At 40.5% G+C, this 18,128-nt stretch overlaps 1 protein-coding gene across 1 annotated transcript; it reads right to left on the minus strand.

Moving 5' to 3' along the window:
- Positions 1 to 10,388: 10,388 nt before the first annotated feature.
- Positions 10,389 to 17,600, minus strand: myorg (myogenesis regulating glycosidase). Its single transcript, XM_029432405.1, has 3 exons — positions 17,485 to 17,600; positions 14,597 to 14,975; positions 10,389 to 14,435 (listed from the first exon to the last, which is right to left on the minus strand). The coding sequence occupies exons 2-3, from the start codon at positions 14,857 to 14,859 to the stop codon at positions 12,644 to 12,646; spliced, it is 2,055 nt and encodes a 684-aa protein (XP_029288265.1). The 5' UTR covers positions 14,860 to 14,975; positions 17,485 to 17,600; the 3' UTR covers positions 10,389 to 12,643.
- Positions 17,601 to 18,128: the final 528 nt, after the last annotated feature.

Raw genomic sequence — 18,128 nt, forward strand, 5'->3', positions numbered from 1 at the left:
AGTGGCAAAACGGTGAAATAACTTCTGGGTGTGTCACGTGGTTCCATTGGGCCCAAAAAGACGTTTTCACATTTTATTTGGTTTCATGCGCCACTGAGCAACTTTCATAGAAATAAATGGGGCACCACCTCCAACGCTGTATCCAGTTCTCCTTATACATCCATGGCTCAGACATGTGGATGACACATGAGTGGAAGAAAACCTGCAAGGTATTGACTTTCAAAAAACACATCAACTGAATGAATGATAGCATCAATTTTTTACAGCAGAGGACATGTCAAACAACAAACAGGCATTCCTAAACGGTGTTGTCTCCCTGAAAAAGGGGGGAGTCTTGAAATTGAGAACCATTCCCACCATCCACTTGATACATTAAGTGTAACTCATACCTTGCACCACCAAGCAGAAACAAACACTGACTCAGTGCTCACAACTACCATGTGAGAACAATTATCATGTAACCTCAACTACTTGCCATCAAGGTGTGAATGAAGCACAGATGTTTGGCATCCATTGGTGAAATGTGTTTGGATCTCTGACACTTCTTCCTCTTTGTTTTTCTTTGGCTGCAGGCAAGTAGTCTGTAGTTATTCTGATGTGTTCAAACTGTATTTTGGTATTTCCACTACCTCTAAGCGCTGGGGACATGTTGATTCAGTAAATGGAAAGCAATTTGGCAAAGCATGGCATCATGGGTAGGTATAACATGCAATACAACAGCTAATCTCTTCTTTGCCCAGAGGTGATTGTAATTATGTGATTCTGTAACGATTTAGCAGTAAATGGAAAAAATAAATGTCATCAGTGTTTTTGTGCAAAACAGATGGAGACAGCTTTTTTTATATTCATCCTATTGATCCCACTCTTTTGAAAATCAAAAGTTTGCTAAATGACAGGTATTACAGGATCAATACTTTTGGTATTGATCTGTTCATCAATCCTGCAAGCTCACACAAGCCATTTGTACACATATCGAAAGGGCAGTAGCCAAAGTAAACAAATGACTGAAGAAAGTAGAACCTATCAATAACTAGGAACAGCATTTCTTCTGTACATTTTTCCTTAAAATCTTCATAACAAAAAATCAAGAATAAGTATTTGAGTTCTCGCCACTTTGCTCCTGGCACACACAATGACTTTTACTATAAAGGTAATGAGTAGAGCCAGCTCCTTGTTCAAAGTTAGCCAAGTAAAGAGAGACAGATATTTATCCTGGAATTGGAATCGGAGCTAAAGAATGAGGGAATATTCCCCTCCTGTACTTTCAACAGACTTTTAACAAACGGCATGACATAAGCACGCGTGTATTTGATAACATTAATGATGGCAGCAAAATTAGAAGAGTTTCAGTGACTATGTGGCGGTCAAATTTGCTTAATGCAGCTTTGTACCTTCAATTTAATAATTGGGTTCATATTTCCTCCGGAAGCTGTAAACACAAGACTGAAATATTATCACGTTATACATTTTATTATGTAGAGGTATTTGCAAACAGACGTCTATTTACACATCCAGCAGACACAAAGCAACATTAGCATTTATATGGAGTTGTGTTTCGGATGAATTTAAGTACAATATTTACTCCTTTTAGCTTAGTTTTGTGATATTTAATGTTGGTAGGTAAGAGATTTGTTTTTTTGTTGTGTTTTTGTTGTAGCTGGAAATGAGGTTGATGTCAGCGGTGAGAGTGAATCAAAGTAAAGTTGAGTGTCATTTAGCTTAAATGCTAAAACGCTCCTTAGAGCTGAGGGGAGCTGCAGGGTCGGGTAATTATCAATGGGTTTGTCAGTACGAGTTTTTTTAATTTGTTGTAGTCATTTTTCACATTTTCGTACAAAAAATTGATTACTGCAGCATTACACTATTTACACCAGGACAGATTATCTCATTCATCATTATGCATGAAATGATGGAACATTTTTCTGACTTTCAGCAGTGAGCTTTGGGCTGCAGCAACACTGATAAGTTACTGAAAGGACAGAAAATTTGAATGTTTTTTGAGTGTCTGTTTTCTTTTACCACTGATGCATTTTCTGTACAATTGCAAAATGATGACAATTTAAGTTTATATTTCATATAAAAAAACAAATGCAGGCGGACTAACAAACTCAGATTAAACACCAACAAATAGATTGTCTTACTTTTCCCTTTAAACTCTCTTAAATGTCAACCGTACAGAATGCAAAGCCGTGTGAGAAGGCTCTGAAGAAACATGTAACAGAGAGCCATCGTGTTAGAGCCATAAAAGCTAGAAAACCTGCATAGAGCAGAGGGCCACAACAATGTCTGTCTCCTGGGTTACCCCTTCTTTGAGAAAATAAGAAGGCCTGCAGGGCAAGAAAAAACGGGTCAATATCACAGCGTTTTTCAGGAAGGCATATTGCTGTATATGTGTTTGAATAACATCCTGAGGGGATTTATTGATCAGCACTACAGCATGAAAGAGAAAGGTCCCGCTATGGCTTCAAATTGTTCCTAAATTGCTGTCAAATGAATGCCACTCACATTAGGTTAGTTGCATTTCGAGGGAGAAAGAGAGAGCCTCGGGTGTTGCATTTGCAAATAATCTTAAGTATGTGTTTGAATGTGTATATGAGTAGCCTACCATTTTTTCAGACTGTTAAAATATTAAATCAAATGTGTTTGACCTTCAACATACAGTCCCTATAAATCTGAACTGAGAAATACTCATGTATGCATAATTCAGCTCCTTATCAAAATAAAACATAGTCCTTATTCATTAACCAGGTCATGTTACTGTCATGTTAGTGAGAGAGTTAGCTTCATTACTGTCGTCTTTTTTATATCAACATGACATTTTGTTTTACCATTGATGTGATCAGTGACAACAACAGCTCAATCTCATCTGCTCCCAACAGAAAAAAACAACACACTACCAACGCTGGTGTGAAGGCATGAATTGTAATTTAGAAGAAGAAGCCCCCCCCCCCCTCCCGTGACTTTAGGAAGCAGAAGAAAATTAAATCCTGTAACTCAGTGGTTCTTTTTAAGTGCAGAACCCAAATTAGAAATCTCATCCTAGGATACAGACTCATTAATATTTATTGGTACTTTTACTTTGTGGGGAAAGACACTAAAAGTAGAGCTGTGACCCACTTTGGGTCTGATCCATAGATTAAGAATGCATATTATGCTCCATTTCAGATGCGGCAAAATATCCTAGTATTAAAAATAAGCTGTTAAAAAAAAAAGTCTCAATGACATTAAATCCCTGTTAGTGGACACGGCAAGCAGAATATGAAAGTCGGGAGACTGAGAGATGGCAGGGAGGTAGAGACTGATAAACAGAAAGAGAAGATGTGTTATCAAACTTGCCAGAAGGGGAATCAACTCCCCTGTCCCTATCCATATGTTACTAAGGTGATGTTCCATGACATCCATCTTGACTCAGACACCTGCCAGCCGGAGGTTCTAGCTCTGTTCCCCCGCACGTCCATCTGGACCACTACTACCAGTGGCAGCTGGAAAGCAGGACAGGAAGAAGATGTAAAAGTAAAGGCTGCCAAATATGAAAAGAAAATAGTCTGAACATATCCTCATACATTTGTACATTTGTATGTTATCTTACAAAAAATGATTCCTCATTTTTCGTGCATTCTCCTCTGAATGTCCAGCAATGCATGTCATTTTCTGCTTGTTGCAGTATTTTTAAAATGATCTTCCCTCTTCCCAGGAAACAACTTGGTTAGGTATAGGTAACAAAGTCACTTGGTCAGCTTTAGGAAAAGATCGTGGTTTGGGTTAAAATCACTGAGGAAACAATGAAATTGTGACAAATTAGTCAACGCTTGGGTTAAAATAATTACGGAAGTGACATTACTTAAGTATGGAAGTTACATGATAAATACATAAACTCTGAACAGCTGCCTCCTGGGTTAAAGCCCCGACCTCCTCCCTACACAAAGTTTGTCGCTCTTTATATTTCTGGTTCACAATTACGTGGATTACATTCGCATTGATTTTGTGGGATACAAATTACAGTGCATTACTTTTGGTAGGTAAAGCTACGAACGGTGTATGAGAACAACTTGACTTCTTTGGTCTTTTTCCCTTTGAGAGTTTAACAACATTGTTATACTGTAGCTATCTATATCGAGAGCTATGTGGTTGTTATGAAGCATGCAAGGTGTTCTTTTTTAAATGAGGGTTAATGGTGTTTTCATTCATGCCAGCTAGAATAGAGTGTTTGGCTGTACTCTAATCAGCTCCCTGTCTGTTAAAGATAGATCAGCTGGCAAGACAAGGCGAGAAATAACAGAGGAAACAGAGGAAGAGAGAGAAAAGACGTTTTGTCCCTGTCGCCCTATTCATTTGAGGAGAACTAGGAAATGCCAGTAGGATTAAATGTGCTACTCCCACAGCTTTTTCCCTTATTCTCTCCCTCTCTCTCCGAGTTCAAATTAAAGGATGGGGTGGAAAGGGGGAGGAATTGTTGGGGGTTGGGTGGGGCAAGGAGGACGGTGGAAAAAGAGAAGAAAGGTGTTAATTGCTTGCCAATCGATAATTCTATAATTACTTTGTGACAAATGGCTGGCTTGCGGTGCTAGGGTAGGTTCAGAGGAGGGTGGGGAGGGTGGTCGGTGGGTGGGGATGTTAAAAGGGATTGGTCATGATCAGGAACGGAAATATTTGCTTTTGTGCCTACAAGCCTGGCTGCCCCAGGGATTTGTGACAGGGAATTTATGTCAGGTTTAAACGTGAATCCCAGGCTCCCTGGGGGGGACGTTGCAGGATGGAGCGCGTGTACACACAGTCACATAATGACACTACACAAAGTAGTTTTTGCCTCAGCATGCTATACCTGATATTTTTCCTCGGGTTGGATGAGTTACAAAATCCTTTCATTCTACAGTACAGGAGACAATAGCCACGCGGAGTTTGAAAGCATATTAAAGATAGGCTGGCAGATTATCATTTTTGCACCATTAAATTGTCAGACCGATTCAAGAGAAAAGTGGGCTGTTAAAGGAAACCTGGAGCGAGTGGTTTGAATGTGGCTCAAAGACTTTGAGTCTACTACTGCCTGTCACAGTTCACTATCTCCCAATCACAGTTTCATTATGCCAGCCAAGCGTGAAGTGATGGGAGTCTCTTCTAGCCTACGGGGGAGCTTTAGGCAGACAGCAGGTGGGCTATCTGGAGACCTGTACAGGTCAGAACACCATGACACCTGGCGCCCCCTAGCTGCTACGGCCAGGGCGGGGGAGGGTCATAGGGGCCAACAGGAGATTGATGGCCCACCTTCATTCATGTCAAATCACCTGTCAGCACGCCCTGGCACTGAATCCATTTTGTTCCAGGCCACCATTAACCTTGGACCAGTTGGATTCATTCCCCCTCTCCATGGACCAGGCCCCCGCAACCTTTGTCTACTAAAGCTGCCAAACTAGTTACTGGCCTCAACTTTTATCATGTTCGCTGAGCTTCCATCAACGGCTTTTAAACAGTGAAGAAGGAAATAGTTGACGCTGAGTTGCGCCTTCACATCAAGTTTTTTGGGCAATCAATAAGACGAGCAATGGCTTCATGTCTCATCGATTTCGGCTTTATTGATCCAATGTATTTGCCGAGTCTTAAAAAGCCTGCTGATTCTCAAGGCTGCTTATACCGCCTAATTTGCCACTGTACATACTTTTATGTAAATGTACTGTATTGCTGTTGTTCTAACCTGTTGTGCAGCATGGTAACATCAGAATTTGATATTGTATGTATGATCCATCTATATATGAAGCATGGTTATGAGCAGATGTTTGATCATTTCACAGGCCTATAAAAGGGCGATTGGGTTGCCAGTGGCCGCTGTAATATTGATTGATGGTGGGCAGGTGGGGGCCACAGTGCTGCCCTCAGACAGACTCTGTTTATTTATACAGTCTGCCGTCTGCCCACCTTACCCACCACAGGGCTGCATTCACTGAATTTACAGTCGTCAGGAGAGAAAAAATATGCTAATGATGCAGCGTAGCCCTGAGGAGTAACAAAAACATTTTCAATCCAAACTTTCCACAGACGTAGCAGTTATATCAGGCACATTCACCAACAATACGCTGGTTACAGTAGCTCAACCATTATTTGCTACTCTGTCCCCTGAGGCATACATAAATTAGATTCAGTAATGAGAGGCAGTAATGATTGTCTTTGAATATTTGGTCTTGATTTTCAATTATATATCGCTGATACTATTGTTCAGGATGCTGTGTGTTTTGGTATTACATTGAGCTTCTCTGTAAAGAAAGAAGGTCTTTTTGAAGATGCAAAGGAAGGGTTGTTTTCAGGTCAGGTTTTTATATGGCCAACCTTCCAACAGGCCTATTCATCTGCGTGTAGCTACAAGGTCCCACTATAACTTACATGTATCAGATACTAAATGCACTGTAACATCTTGATAGAGACACCTAATGCAATAATAAGGATTACTGTATATGTTTCATAGCTGTGACACACACAGACAGAATGAGAGAGGGGAGATAGTCCTCTCTACACCATTAAGGATGCTGAATAGTGAAGTCCAATTTTCTAAGCTTTGAAGGAGTCAGTAGTTGGATGTGGGCTGCCTCACAGAGCGTGTCTTCTGTTCCACTGAGCACACAGTAGCTTAGGGATCAGCCTGTGTCCCCGACAGGAATGTGTGCCACTGAGTGTTGGCCTGTCCACTGAACAGAGCTGCGAGCCTCAGATCAGTGGCATTGGCCAGCCTACGGGTTGCTCTTTATGGCTGTGTCGCTGAGCGGCTGGCTCTCCGCTGTGCACACGGCAGCCCTCCAGATGGATGCTGGGACAGCGGAGGCCACAGGGCTGAAAATCCCATCAAGCAGCAGTTCCAGGCCCTTGCACTGAGAAGATGAAGCGCACCAGCACGCCAAGGGACACGGGCCAAACCCTTCTCCACCTCCATCACCCCCTAACCCTAATCCCTTCATCCTCTTTCCTTCCTTCCTCCCTATATTCCTCCTGTCCCCTTTTTTCTTCCTTTTACAAGAGAAGACTGCAAGCCCAACCAGCCAGAATATGGAGTGTGGTCCTCAGGGTCTGTGGCCCTCGCTTGTTAAATAAAGGAGCTGACTGGCTGATTGATAGACCCTCAGCAGTCCCTGCACCTCAAATGTTTTCCGGTTCACTGCCTTATATACGAATCCTTTGTTGGCCGGGCTAGCGTTAGCGTTTGTTAAATGCAGTGTTTGATGGATGGCACCAATTTTCCTCCAAAACCCAGATGAGCCACCTAAGCACCTTTCCCCCTCCCCTGGTTTCTCCCCAGGTAAACCCCATGAGCATGAGGGGACAGGAGTGTTCTAAAACGGTATCAATCAAACAACCTTGTGCACGGCTTCAGCAGCGACGCAATATTTCAATTATGCATCTGTTCCTCAGTGGCTGATGTTTTGTTCAACCTTTTACCCCCGCCAAGGCACAGAGGAAGTGCCCTGCCTGTTTTCTTCACCTAAGTCCTTAATTCTACTGTTTAAGCATATCTAGCGCCATTTTCCTTAACTCTATATACTATGTGTACTATCTGCACAGACTCAAGATTCAAGAGAGCTTTATCGTCATTTTGTCTAACGAAGTTCGAGTGGCAGTCAGGTTCAAAGTCTAGGGCTGCAACCAACAATGGCTGCAACTAATTATTTTCATTATCAAATCATTTACCAATTATTTTCATGGTTAAATCATTTGGTAATAAAATGTTCCAAAGCTCAAGGTGATGTCATCAAATTGCTTGTTTTGTTCAACAGTCCCAAAGTTGTGTTTGGTTTAGAAAATGAAAAGAAAAGAAAAGCACATCCAGTAGCTGGAAAATGAGAAACTTGCAAATAAATTAAATTGATTATCAAAATATTTGCCTATTTTTTTTTCTGTCGATCGACTGATTGTTTCAGCTCTAGCGAAGACCTAAGGAAATTACAAAAACAAAAATAGGGAAGTCTATAAGGAATCCAAAGAAAGCCAATAAAAAAGAGACCAAAAAGAGAACAGTGTACAAGCAAAGATAAGAATATCAAAAGTCAATCATAAAAAAGATATGAAAAAAGAATATGTAAGTGGACTTACACATCATACTATACTATTAGACCCAGTCATAAAAGTTAACAAATGTTGCTAGCAGCCAACATTGACTATCTGTGTCGCTGTAATGCCACAGGCGTGCTCAGAAATCCACAAAGGCTGCAGAGGAGTGTAAGCCTGATGCAGTGCAGCGAACCGACAGGTGAAAAAGATAAACAGATGCGAGACAAGTCTCTGGGGTGTTGGGTTCATTTGTTACCTACCGAGGACAGACATATTCCTGTCAGACAAGCCATGGCAGCACCAGATGCGAGGTCATTCTAGTTACGGAGTGAAAATCTTGGGTTAAGGACAAAGATTCTCACTTCACACAAGAGATGGCTGTGGGGTTTTATTTCCCCTGTGGTCTTCAACAATAAACGCTCTTTTCACACTTAGCTCCAAGATGCTGGGAAGCTTCTTTAATAAAAACTGAAGCTTATTCATCATGGTTTGTCTCCTGTTCATTTTGCTTTTTTAATTGTGATCCAACAGCAATTTTGATGATGGATTCAATGGTTTTCATGTTCATCTACAATTATTTTAGTGATCATGTTTAACACGTTGTTTGAAATATGTAGTATTCATTAATTAGCTTCTTTGTTGATTCAAGTCTAGCTGAATTTAGCTAATGTCAAATCTTTGGCACTATATGCCACAGAAACATACAATATTCAGATTAAATAATTCCTTTTTACCCAAATTCTTAGTCCTGCTCATTATTTATTCTAAGTATTGTCAGATATTCCTAACATCTGATTAGAAGAATTGGAAATTGCAAATGATGCATCTATTTTGACAGATTTTATGGTTGTTGTCCTGAGCAGCCATTCTCTCTCTCTCTCTCTCTCTCTCTCTCTCTCTCTCTCTCTCTCTCTCTCTCTCTCTCTCTCTCTCTCTCTCTCTCTCTCTCTCTCTGTAATATATATGCTTATGGGGAAGACAGACAGCAGACAGGCTCATGGAAGGAGGATGTGGGAAGGTACTTGAGACACACTGGCTCCTAACCAGAACAACTGGCGTCTCTCCTCTGCAGATGGACACGCAGGTGGGCTCACAGGTGGGGAAGGAAGGCGAGAAGTGCTCTGCCAGTTTTGTGTCCTGGTGTGTGTGTGTTTGTGTGTGTGTGTGTGTGTGTGTGTGTGTGTGTGTGTGTGTGTGTGTGTGTGTGTGTGTGTGTGTGTGTGTGCACATAACATCTGGCCCATGGTCCACTGACATGTCAGAGAGAGGATTTATCAATGAAGTTACACTGCACCCTTCTGGACATCTGCAGCACCACATGGCCAACACATTTCATGTCTTTGTTTAGTTTTCAATATCTGTTAAAAGCTCTTTCACCAACAACCTGTACATTTTGTTTTAGTTTTTTATTACTTTTTTATTTGAAACGCTCTGTATTATAGTTTAAAGCCGTTAACTCCACTCCAACTGGTACCAACAGCAAGTTAATATGAATTATCTCCCTCATTTAAATCAACAAATCCATAAAATAGATAAAACAGTACAGCATTTCTTTAAACACACAAAATTAAGCATAAATAGAATTAAGCATCAATTATTTTGGGATAAATGAGTCTTTTTTCTAATTATCTCTATTTCAACCCTCCTTCTAGAAATCTCCAGGTTCCCCTTAAAGCTCCAACACAAACGACTCGTCCAACCTATGAAAAGATGGGCAGAACCAAACAATATGATTGCAGAAAGCAAACCGACAAATAATATTGATCGCTGCAACACGCGGACAGCTAATCAATGAATGTATGTCCTCCCCGCACAGGCTGCACGTCGAGATCAATTTTGAAGAAATATGAGGCATTGGCAAATAAAGTGAAGTAGTTCTGAAGCATACCCGCTGTTTTGAAATGGAATAAATTCCCCAAACATATGAAAGATCGACTATAGCTGTAAAAAAAATTGTCCTGCAAGGCTGTTTGAACTCAGACAGAACAATCATGCTTACAGATGTAAGTTCAATAAATATTGTTGCTATTATCTGAAGTTTATCTTTTTTTTTATTCTGTGTCTGGTCGTTTCATATCACTTGCTCTATGGCCTCACATCATGAACCACCAGATGATTTATTGATCAGAACACAGCCTCCAAATACCGTGCACAATTGTTTCATCACCTTGTCATTATCGTCCTTGATAGGCTTGGCGCCAAAAGTTGGAAAAGTCCCTCAAGGGTCTCTTCCAATATTGAATTGATAGGCACATTAGTCTTCATGTATTGCAGACTCATAGGAGGTTACAGGTTCTTATTGGCTCAACGGTTGCACGGTCAGCTTACTGACCTTAATTTCATGTCCATGTCTTTTCTTCTCGTATTATGTGTAGATGTCTAAATAAGTAAAAGTTTGGCACTTACTGCTCTCTTTCATTTACAATGAGTCATCTGGTAGTGGTTGTCATGCAGCAAAATGAAGCAAGTGTGCTTCCATGTGATGTGTACTTTTAAAACAGATTAGTGTGTACCATGCAAATCCAGCACAATAAAAATGCTCGCAGTCAAACTGGATTTATTTTAATACATTCAAACAAAATCCGATATAAACTCCTGCCGAAATTAGTGCAATGTTCAGTTATAATAACCCCAGGCAGACAGCACGCGCTGGCTCAAAAGAGCCAAAAGCAAAGAAACATTCAGTCCGAGAAATACAGCCTCTCAGTCTCGTCATAAAACAAGACAGTCTGAGATAGAAATAGCCTCAGAGGTTGGCCTGGCCCAGATGCTGGGTGAGAACTGCTATAAATAGGGAAGTTGTTATGATGAAACTATGTCAACAAAATCCACTGAGGTCAACCTGTAAGCCACATAGACAGCGTTACACAAAAAGAAGGGCCAAAACAGAACATTGCACCATAAGAATGTGAACATTTCCTTTTTGTCACTTCACAGTAACCCTTCGTTTTATTGCAGCTTCAAACTTCATCAGAATCCACCAGGACTTTTTTAAAAGCTAACACGAGAGCCACAGGAAGTTTTCATGTTAGAATTAAAAGAGCTCTGGGATTCAGAAGCCTTTATTTGTACAGCTGGACCATGATACCGATATTATTCTTCATTGGTTTTACTTTGAAAGGAGTCACTTGCTGCCTTACCGCCGAGTGTAATGAGACAATAAATATCAGTTACATCTGTTCAAAGTATGAAAAACAAATGTTTTCAGACGTTGTGGCTTTTGTGGTACATTCTGTGGAACCGGGATTGCGCATAAAGGGTTATAACTCACCCCATTAAAGGGTTAAATTAATAATATTGCATAATAAATGTACAATATGTAACAACAGAAAATATTCAATGTATAGCATTAAAAAAATCACATATAGTATGTTGCAGTAATTATTAACATGGCACTTAAGAGATATTACTGCAGTTACAAAATATGACATTGACCAAACACAAGGTGACAAAATGCATCATACCATTTCATAATTAAATGCTCATAAATTCATTCATCTATAGACTTCTGCGTAGCAAGAAGGTGTAAAGTATCCAGACCATTATCAGGTTATTGTGTTCAATGTATTAGACACTAATAGTGTGACTATAGCTGTCCAGCTGCATACAGAGTCAGCCAAGCACAATAAAGACAAAGACACAACCAGACACTTCAAAAGCCACTACAGCCAGAAAAAGCTGTTACCTGAGGAAGAGCATAAAATATTTAGTGCCTAATAAAAGGCATCTCCTTCTGCGCTAAGAGTAGTTACATGACACTGTGTTCCACAAATGAGAGCACACGCAGTTTGTAATGATTAAACTTCAAGAATTCATCCTGATAAGTGAAGCATAAAACCTGACTTCCTGAAAAGTATCTCGGAGCAGAAGCGTAGAAGAGTCATTAGTGTCAAAGGGAAGTGGGATATTCCAGTCAAACTGAATCTATTTTATCAATAAGAAGGTTTTAGGTAGCCTGTTATCTACTTAATGCATGATACAATCTGTTTGGCTTCTTCAACTGTACGACATACAATAACTATGCTTTACTTAATTCACAGTTTGCATATTCCCTTTTTGACAATTGTTGAATGCACATCACTTGCACAGGCATTAAAGGGAGAGTATGTTACTTATACACATGCTGGGATTTTGCTGCTACAGCCTTTCTTGGTCTGGTATGACCAGTAGCTTAAGGTGGCTAATGTTAGCAAACTTTAAAAGGTTATTGCTGTGTAACTGATGTTATTGAATCAGTTTGTAGACTTGTATGATTCTTCTCTACTTGTGCTACTGTTACATCTATTATTAGCCCATAGTTGCCACTTAGGGCTACAGTGGCTGCCATTCAGCAAAAGTTACTCAATCGCTCTTTAAAGGGTACTACCTAGCAATCTTTTCTTAACGCCACAAACAAATGAAAAATACTTAACAAAAAATGAGATGAGGTTTTTAACATGTTTGAGTTTCACTTTTCTGATGTAATATAACATTTTGTTACAGAAAAGCTTTTCCATAACAACATTTTCATACAAGCATAAAAGTCATGCATAAAAGCTGAATTTGTGGAGCTTGTCTTAGAAACAAATTGCAGCAAAGGCGAATGAACTCCGTTCAGCTTCACTTTACCTTCTTCCTACACCCAAACAAAGTAAGCAATTTCATCAAGGTCTACAGGATAGTCTGTGAGATGGAGTGGCTCCTTGATATCAAATCTCTCCCCCTTGTAGCTTTTCCAACGGCCGGCAGGGAGGTAGATGTCGCGCTCTTGCTTTCCAGGCTCTAAAACTGGGGCTACCATGAGGTCATCCCCAATCAGGAACTGTGAGTCGATTTTATAGGCTGTCTCATCACCTGTGGCAATCCACCACAGGGGCCGTATGATTGGGTCCCCGGTGTCCAGCACCTCACTAGCCAGCTCCAGGACCCTGGGCGCCACAATACTCTCATGGAGGGCTGTGTATTTACGTGCAATTTCAACCACCTCGTTGTCGTATTCCCATGGCGGAATAGAAAACTGCATGGAGGGCATGAAGGCTATCAGCTCCAGCCAGCGGATATAGAGTTCTCGATCGGGTAACACATGATTTCCATCTGTGCGGTTCAAATAGGCATTCCCTCCGATCATGTCTGGTAGAATGAACTGATAGCCGAGAATGCTGATGGTGAGCACGGTGGGGATAAGAGATTTGAGCCCTAACTCGTAGCCCCAAACAGAGTCTCTGTCGATTGGTCTGAAGAAGCAGGATATGTTCTGGGACTGGTAGCCACTGCGCAGCTCAGCTCTATCGTTATAGGGAATAGCCATTTCTGTGTAACGTCTTGTGAAAAAACTCGGGTCCCGAATAGGAGTTCTGGTACTAAATTGCCATGGTAAGTAGTTAGTCTCCCCTGCATCAAATTTAAAAGATGTCACCCCGTACCTGGAGCGCAGTGAGCGTAGCTGGGAAGAAAACCAATCACGGGCTTCTGGATTTGTGAAGTCCAAAATGCCGCCGATGCCATTCCACCAGCGCACCAAGGCTGGCAGCCGTCCCGTAGGCTCCCGGACAAACAGCCCCCTCTCTACGCAAGTATGGAAGTTTTCCGAGTCATAGTTAACAAAAGGGTGAATCCAAAGCGATGTCAGAAATCCATCTGATTTTAGCTTTTGGAACATGGCCGAGGCATTGGGGAACTTTGTTGGGTCAAACTCGAATTCTCCGTAGCGCCTGGTGTAGCGATCATCTACCTCCAGGTGGCTACAGTTAAAGTTATACTTGCGAATGTTGGCAGCATACGTCAAGACTTTCTCTTGGTCAATGTCAGTCTTATGTAGTGCCCAGGTCGACCATATAGGATGGCGAAACATCACTTTGGCAGGCACTTTGTTTGGTTTGTTGAAGTATCTGCGGACCATGTACTTGTGTATGGATGTCACATCCAAGCCCACGCACACTCTGTAGCTAAGTTCAGCACATGGTGCCTCTCCTGGGTTTGGCTTGAAGGGACTATCATTGTATCGCGCCTGGAAGGACATGGTCTTCTCTGTGTCATTCCAGCCTAGGTGGAAGGGCACTGAATTATTTATCTTGATGGCCGTAGCGTTAGATGAAAGCCAATAACTCTCCAAAATTCCCCCGAATTCATTGCGGTTTTTGTAGATGTCACTTGTAACAAAGGGTTTCGGAGCCTGTTGGCCCTTAATGGAAATAGGCCAGTGTTGAATTGCTGACACTGCACCACCATACCAGTGTGCAAAAGTGTATGTCATGGCATGCTCAACAGGAATTTCAGGAACCAGTTCCTCCCAACGCACACGGTAGCATTGTACTGTGTCCTTGGGTCGCACTGTCTCAATAAAGAAGTTCAGATTTCTATCAGTGGTGCGTCCACAGCTAAGCATCTCCCCTTCTTTGGAGCATGAATCCAAATCCAGCGTACCTGACCTGCCAAGATTGAAATATAATTACATTTACAAACAATCTCTCTCAACACACACTTCACATTAAATAACTACTTGAATACATTTACAGAAATATTCTGATGTACCTAAAATATACATCATTTTACAGACCTAAAAATCCAAAGACCATTGAAAAATACCAACCTGAAATCCATTCTGAAAACAATAGACCCTCCCTGGTTACGGATAATGTAGCCATCTTTATTCAGATCCAGGAGCTGAGTCTTAAGCAGCTCAGCTTTGCGTATAGAGGCTATGTAATAACACCATGCAGTCACTGCTGCAATTACCAGCACCAGGCCGATTACCCCAGCTCCGACTAAGGGTCGAGTGTCCTTTCTGTGCTTCTGCTTGGGGATAACATCTGTAATTGTGCCTCCCGCTCCTCCCGGTACAACTTGGTACATGACTTGTGCCGCTCAGTGGGCAAATCTGAGAGTTGCTGTTGTAAAGATCATAGAAACGTTTCCCGGGGAACCTCGTTTGCTGCACTCTGCCCCCGTCGTTATGCCTGTTTGCCTGCCTGTCATGAGAGAGAGATAACAAGCTTTGAAAAGTCAATGTCAAAGTCTTCACGCAATATTTGCTTTTCTCATAACAATGGTATTTTTAGAAAAAAAAAGTGTTCAGAATAAAACAACAAAGGCCGTCTGTACCTGGAGCCTTTGTACAGAACCTTCACCTTGTATTGCTTACCAATTTTGGTTAGTTAGGAAATACTTTAAAATCACTCAACTATCAGAGATATCCAGTAAAACAGCCGCTGCCAGATCAGCATTAGATGCCAGACTCGTCCTCTGTCTTTTTTGTTTCCTTGTCAGTTCAAAGCCTCCATTACATTTCTAGCATTGTCTTACATGCACTGCATTGGTGCACAAAGTGATTCCTCAGCACTTAAAGGTATTACGCTGTCAGGATGTAAACTTTAAAGATGTGTCTGAGATTTAACAAAACAAATCTACTGCCAATTACCCATAAGAGGATAAAGTGGATGTTCCCAGCAGTAATTCTAACATATGAGTTCAATTGAAAGAAGGCTCATTTGTATGTAAGGAAGTAGAGGAGCAGAAAAGGGGATTTTGGCCTTAATGCTCTGCCAATGCCGGGAAGCAGAGAAAAGAATACTAAACTTTGTGCTCCATCAAGCCAGATCAACCAAAAAACACACACTTTGAAATACATGTTAATTTCTGTTGCATTTAGACCTGTATGTCCCTCCAAGTAGTAACAGCAAAAAGTCTAACGGGTAATTAACTAGTTGAAGTTAGTTATTGTGGCTTTTGCTAATCAGAATAGATTAGATTAAGGTGCATAGCGGAGCGAGGGGAGTTCATTCCCCTCCAGAGTACTCCCTGTTTGCTGACTAGTCCTAACTGCAATTGACCCTCATGGTCTGCCCTGGCAGCAAAGATCGATAATAAAAAATGCTTGCTATTAATTAGCAATCTAATTGACTAATTCTGTGTTCAACCACCCTTAATATAGATTTCCCCCAACAACAGGAGTGATAACACGAGCCCATCATTAATTAACAGAGAACTAACTGTTGGTTCCTTGGAGATCCACTCTGGCTGCTGGAATTGACCACGAAAGTCAGATGATTTACTGTATTTATGTATTTATCTAAAGGACAGATGAAAAAAACTTAACCTTTGAAAAATCTATCACATCAGTCTGCAAATAACAATTGATTTCATTATCAATCTGATGATTGTTTTCTTAATTAATTGTTTTGTCTATAAACTCTAAAAACTGTGTCCAAGATCCACCGCAGTTTCCCAGAGCGTAAGGGGATGTTTTAAAATTGTTAGTTTTGATCAGTTAAACCCAAAGATAATAAATGAACAAAAACCAGTCAGTAAAGTTTTCTCTCGATTAATGGATAAATTATTTTGCCTATAAATTATTACAAAATAGTGAACATTGCCAAAATGTCCCACACTCCAATGTGATCTATTTAGATAGCTTATTTTACTTGACTAACTAAAATCCAAAGAAATTCAGTTTGATATCATAAATGACAAAACATTGACCTTAAAGAAGCTGGAACCAGAAAGGTTTTGCCATTTTTGCTTAAAAATGACTGAAATTATTAATCGATTAGGAAAAGAAATAGTTTTCTGTCAATAATTAATTAATTATTACAGCTCTACAGCAAATGTTGACATGTGCTCCCACAGGAAGCTAGAAACAAGAAATGTATGCTTATAATTACTTAAACGATTAATTAAATAAATAATTAATGAAATAATGTATTTCACATACATAATCAAAAATCTAACAGTAATACAACGACCTACTATACATCTAATACAGAATACATATTTATAATAATATAAAGTAAAACAGCAGATTAATGTTCTGTCCTTCTAACTCGAATTCCTTCACACAAATAGACAAGCCACGATGGGCGTGTTTTTCAAACATATAGTGGCTTGTTTTTCTCACTAAAACAGTGTCAGTAGGCCGACTGGGACATTTCTTTGTTTATAGTGTGATAAGGGGGGTCATATCTGCAACTTCAGCCGATCCACTATCTATTCTGACAGGGAGAAAACAAACACAGAAGTGCTGATACAGTCGGCACAGAAGTGTGAGAAACGCTCAATACCTCAAGAAGCACGCGCGTGTTTGCGTGTGCGCGAGTGTGTGTTGCAGCGCGCTGATTATAGTTATAAGTCTGCTAACTTGAATAAATACACGGCAGAACTTCACACAACAACAGTGACGGGCTTGACTGTGAAGGAGTTTAACTTTCTACTTATAGTGTTCATAGTTATTTCATTACATAAAAACGTAGGCTAAAAAACATGCTAATTCCTATAGAAAATCCTGTCTTCTTTGCTAATGTGCCACAAATTCTGCATACAGTATAGTCCGATGTATAGATAGAAAGCTGTTGTTGTGAGCGGTAGTGGGTGGTGCAAGAAAGTTAACGGAGGGAAAACAAAAGTAAAGTGGCATATTATTATTATCGCTTACGCTCGTCCCGCTTTACTTTCAGCTGTTCGTTAAAAATAGTTTTTGCCTACCGATCAGCAGCAGCCGCCTCAGCAACTCCGAGCACAACGTGTTTGCTTCAGTTCACAGAAAAAGACCAAGAGGCATCAAGGCATGTTGATTGATGCGTATCCGCCTTGACTACGCCCACCACATCATGGGAAATGTAGTCCAGTAGGTGGGAACAGAACTGTTTATTTTCTCATTGTGCACATTTTACACTGTTATACATGATTCTGTAAAATACATTTAAAAAACACCACAGAACACAGTGGTTGTTTAGTGAGAGGCAAGTGAGCCAGAAACAAGTTTTAAATAACTGCAATAAGCAAAGTTAGAGAAAAGAACAAAAAACACATTGCTATTTCTATGGGGACTTAAGGTATATGTGTGCTGTGCAACGTAGTGGTATATTGTATCTGCTATATGGAGAAAGTACCTATAATAATCACCATATTAAGTCCGTATTACCTCTGGGTAAGTTTCATTGTTTGTAGTACTAATTCTGTTTTAACCGCCCAAACATGCAATAAAGAATTCCTTTATCAAATGTAGAAAAGTATCTCTCTAATATTAGGATATAAATGTAATGCCCCCGATAGAAACACATTAGGGCCACAGTGCTTTGCAGCCTGATTTAGTACTGAGTTGTAAAAGTGGCCACGCTGTATATAGG

The sequence above is a fragment of the Cottoperca gobio genome, chromosome 5 (assembly GCF_900634415.1).
Source record: "Cottoperca gobio chromosome 5, fCotGob3.1, whole genome shotgun sequence".
NCBI classification, from domain to species: Eukaryota; Metazoa; Chordata; class Actinopteri; order Perciformes; family Bovichtidae; genus Cottoperca; species Cottoperca gobio.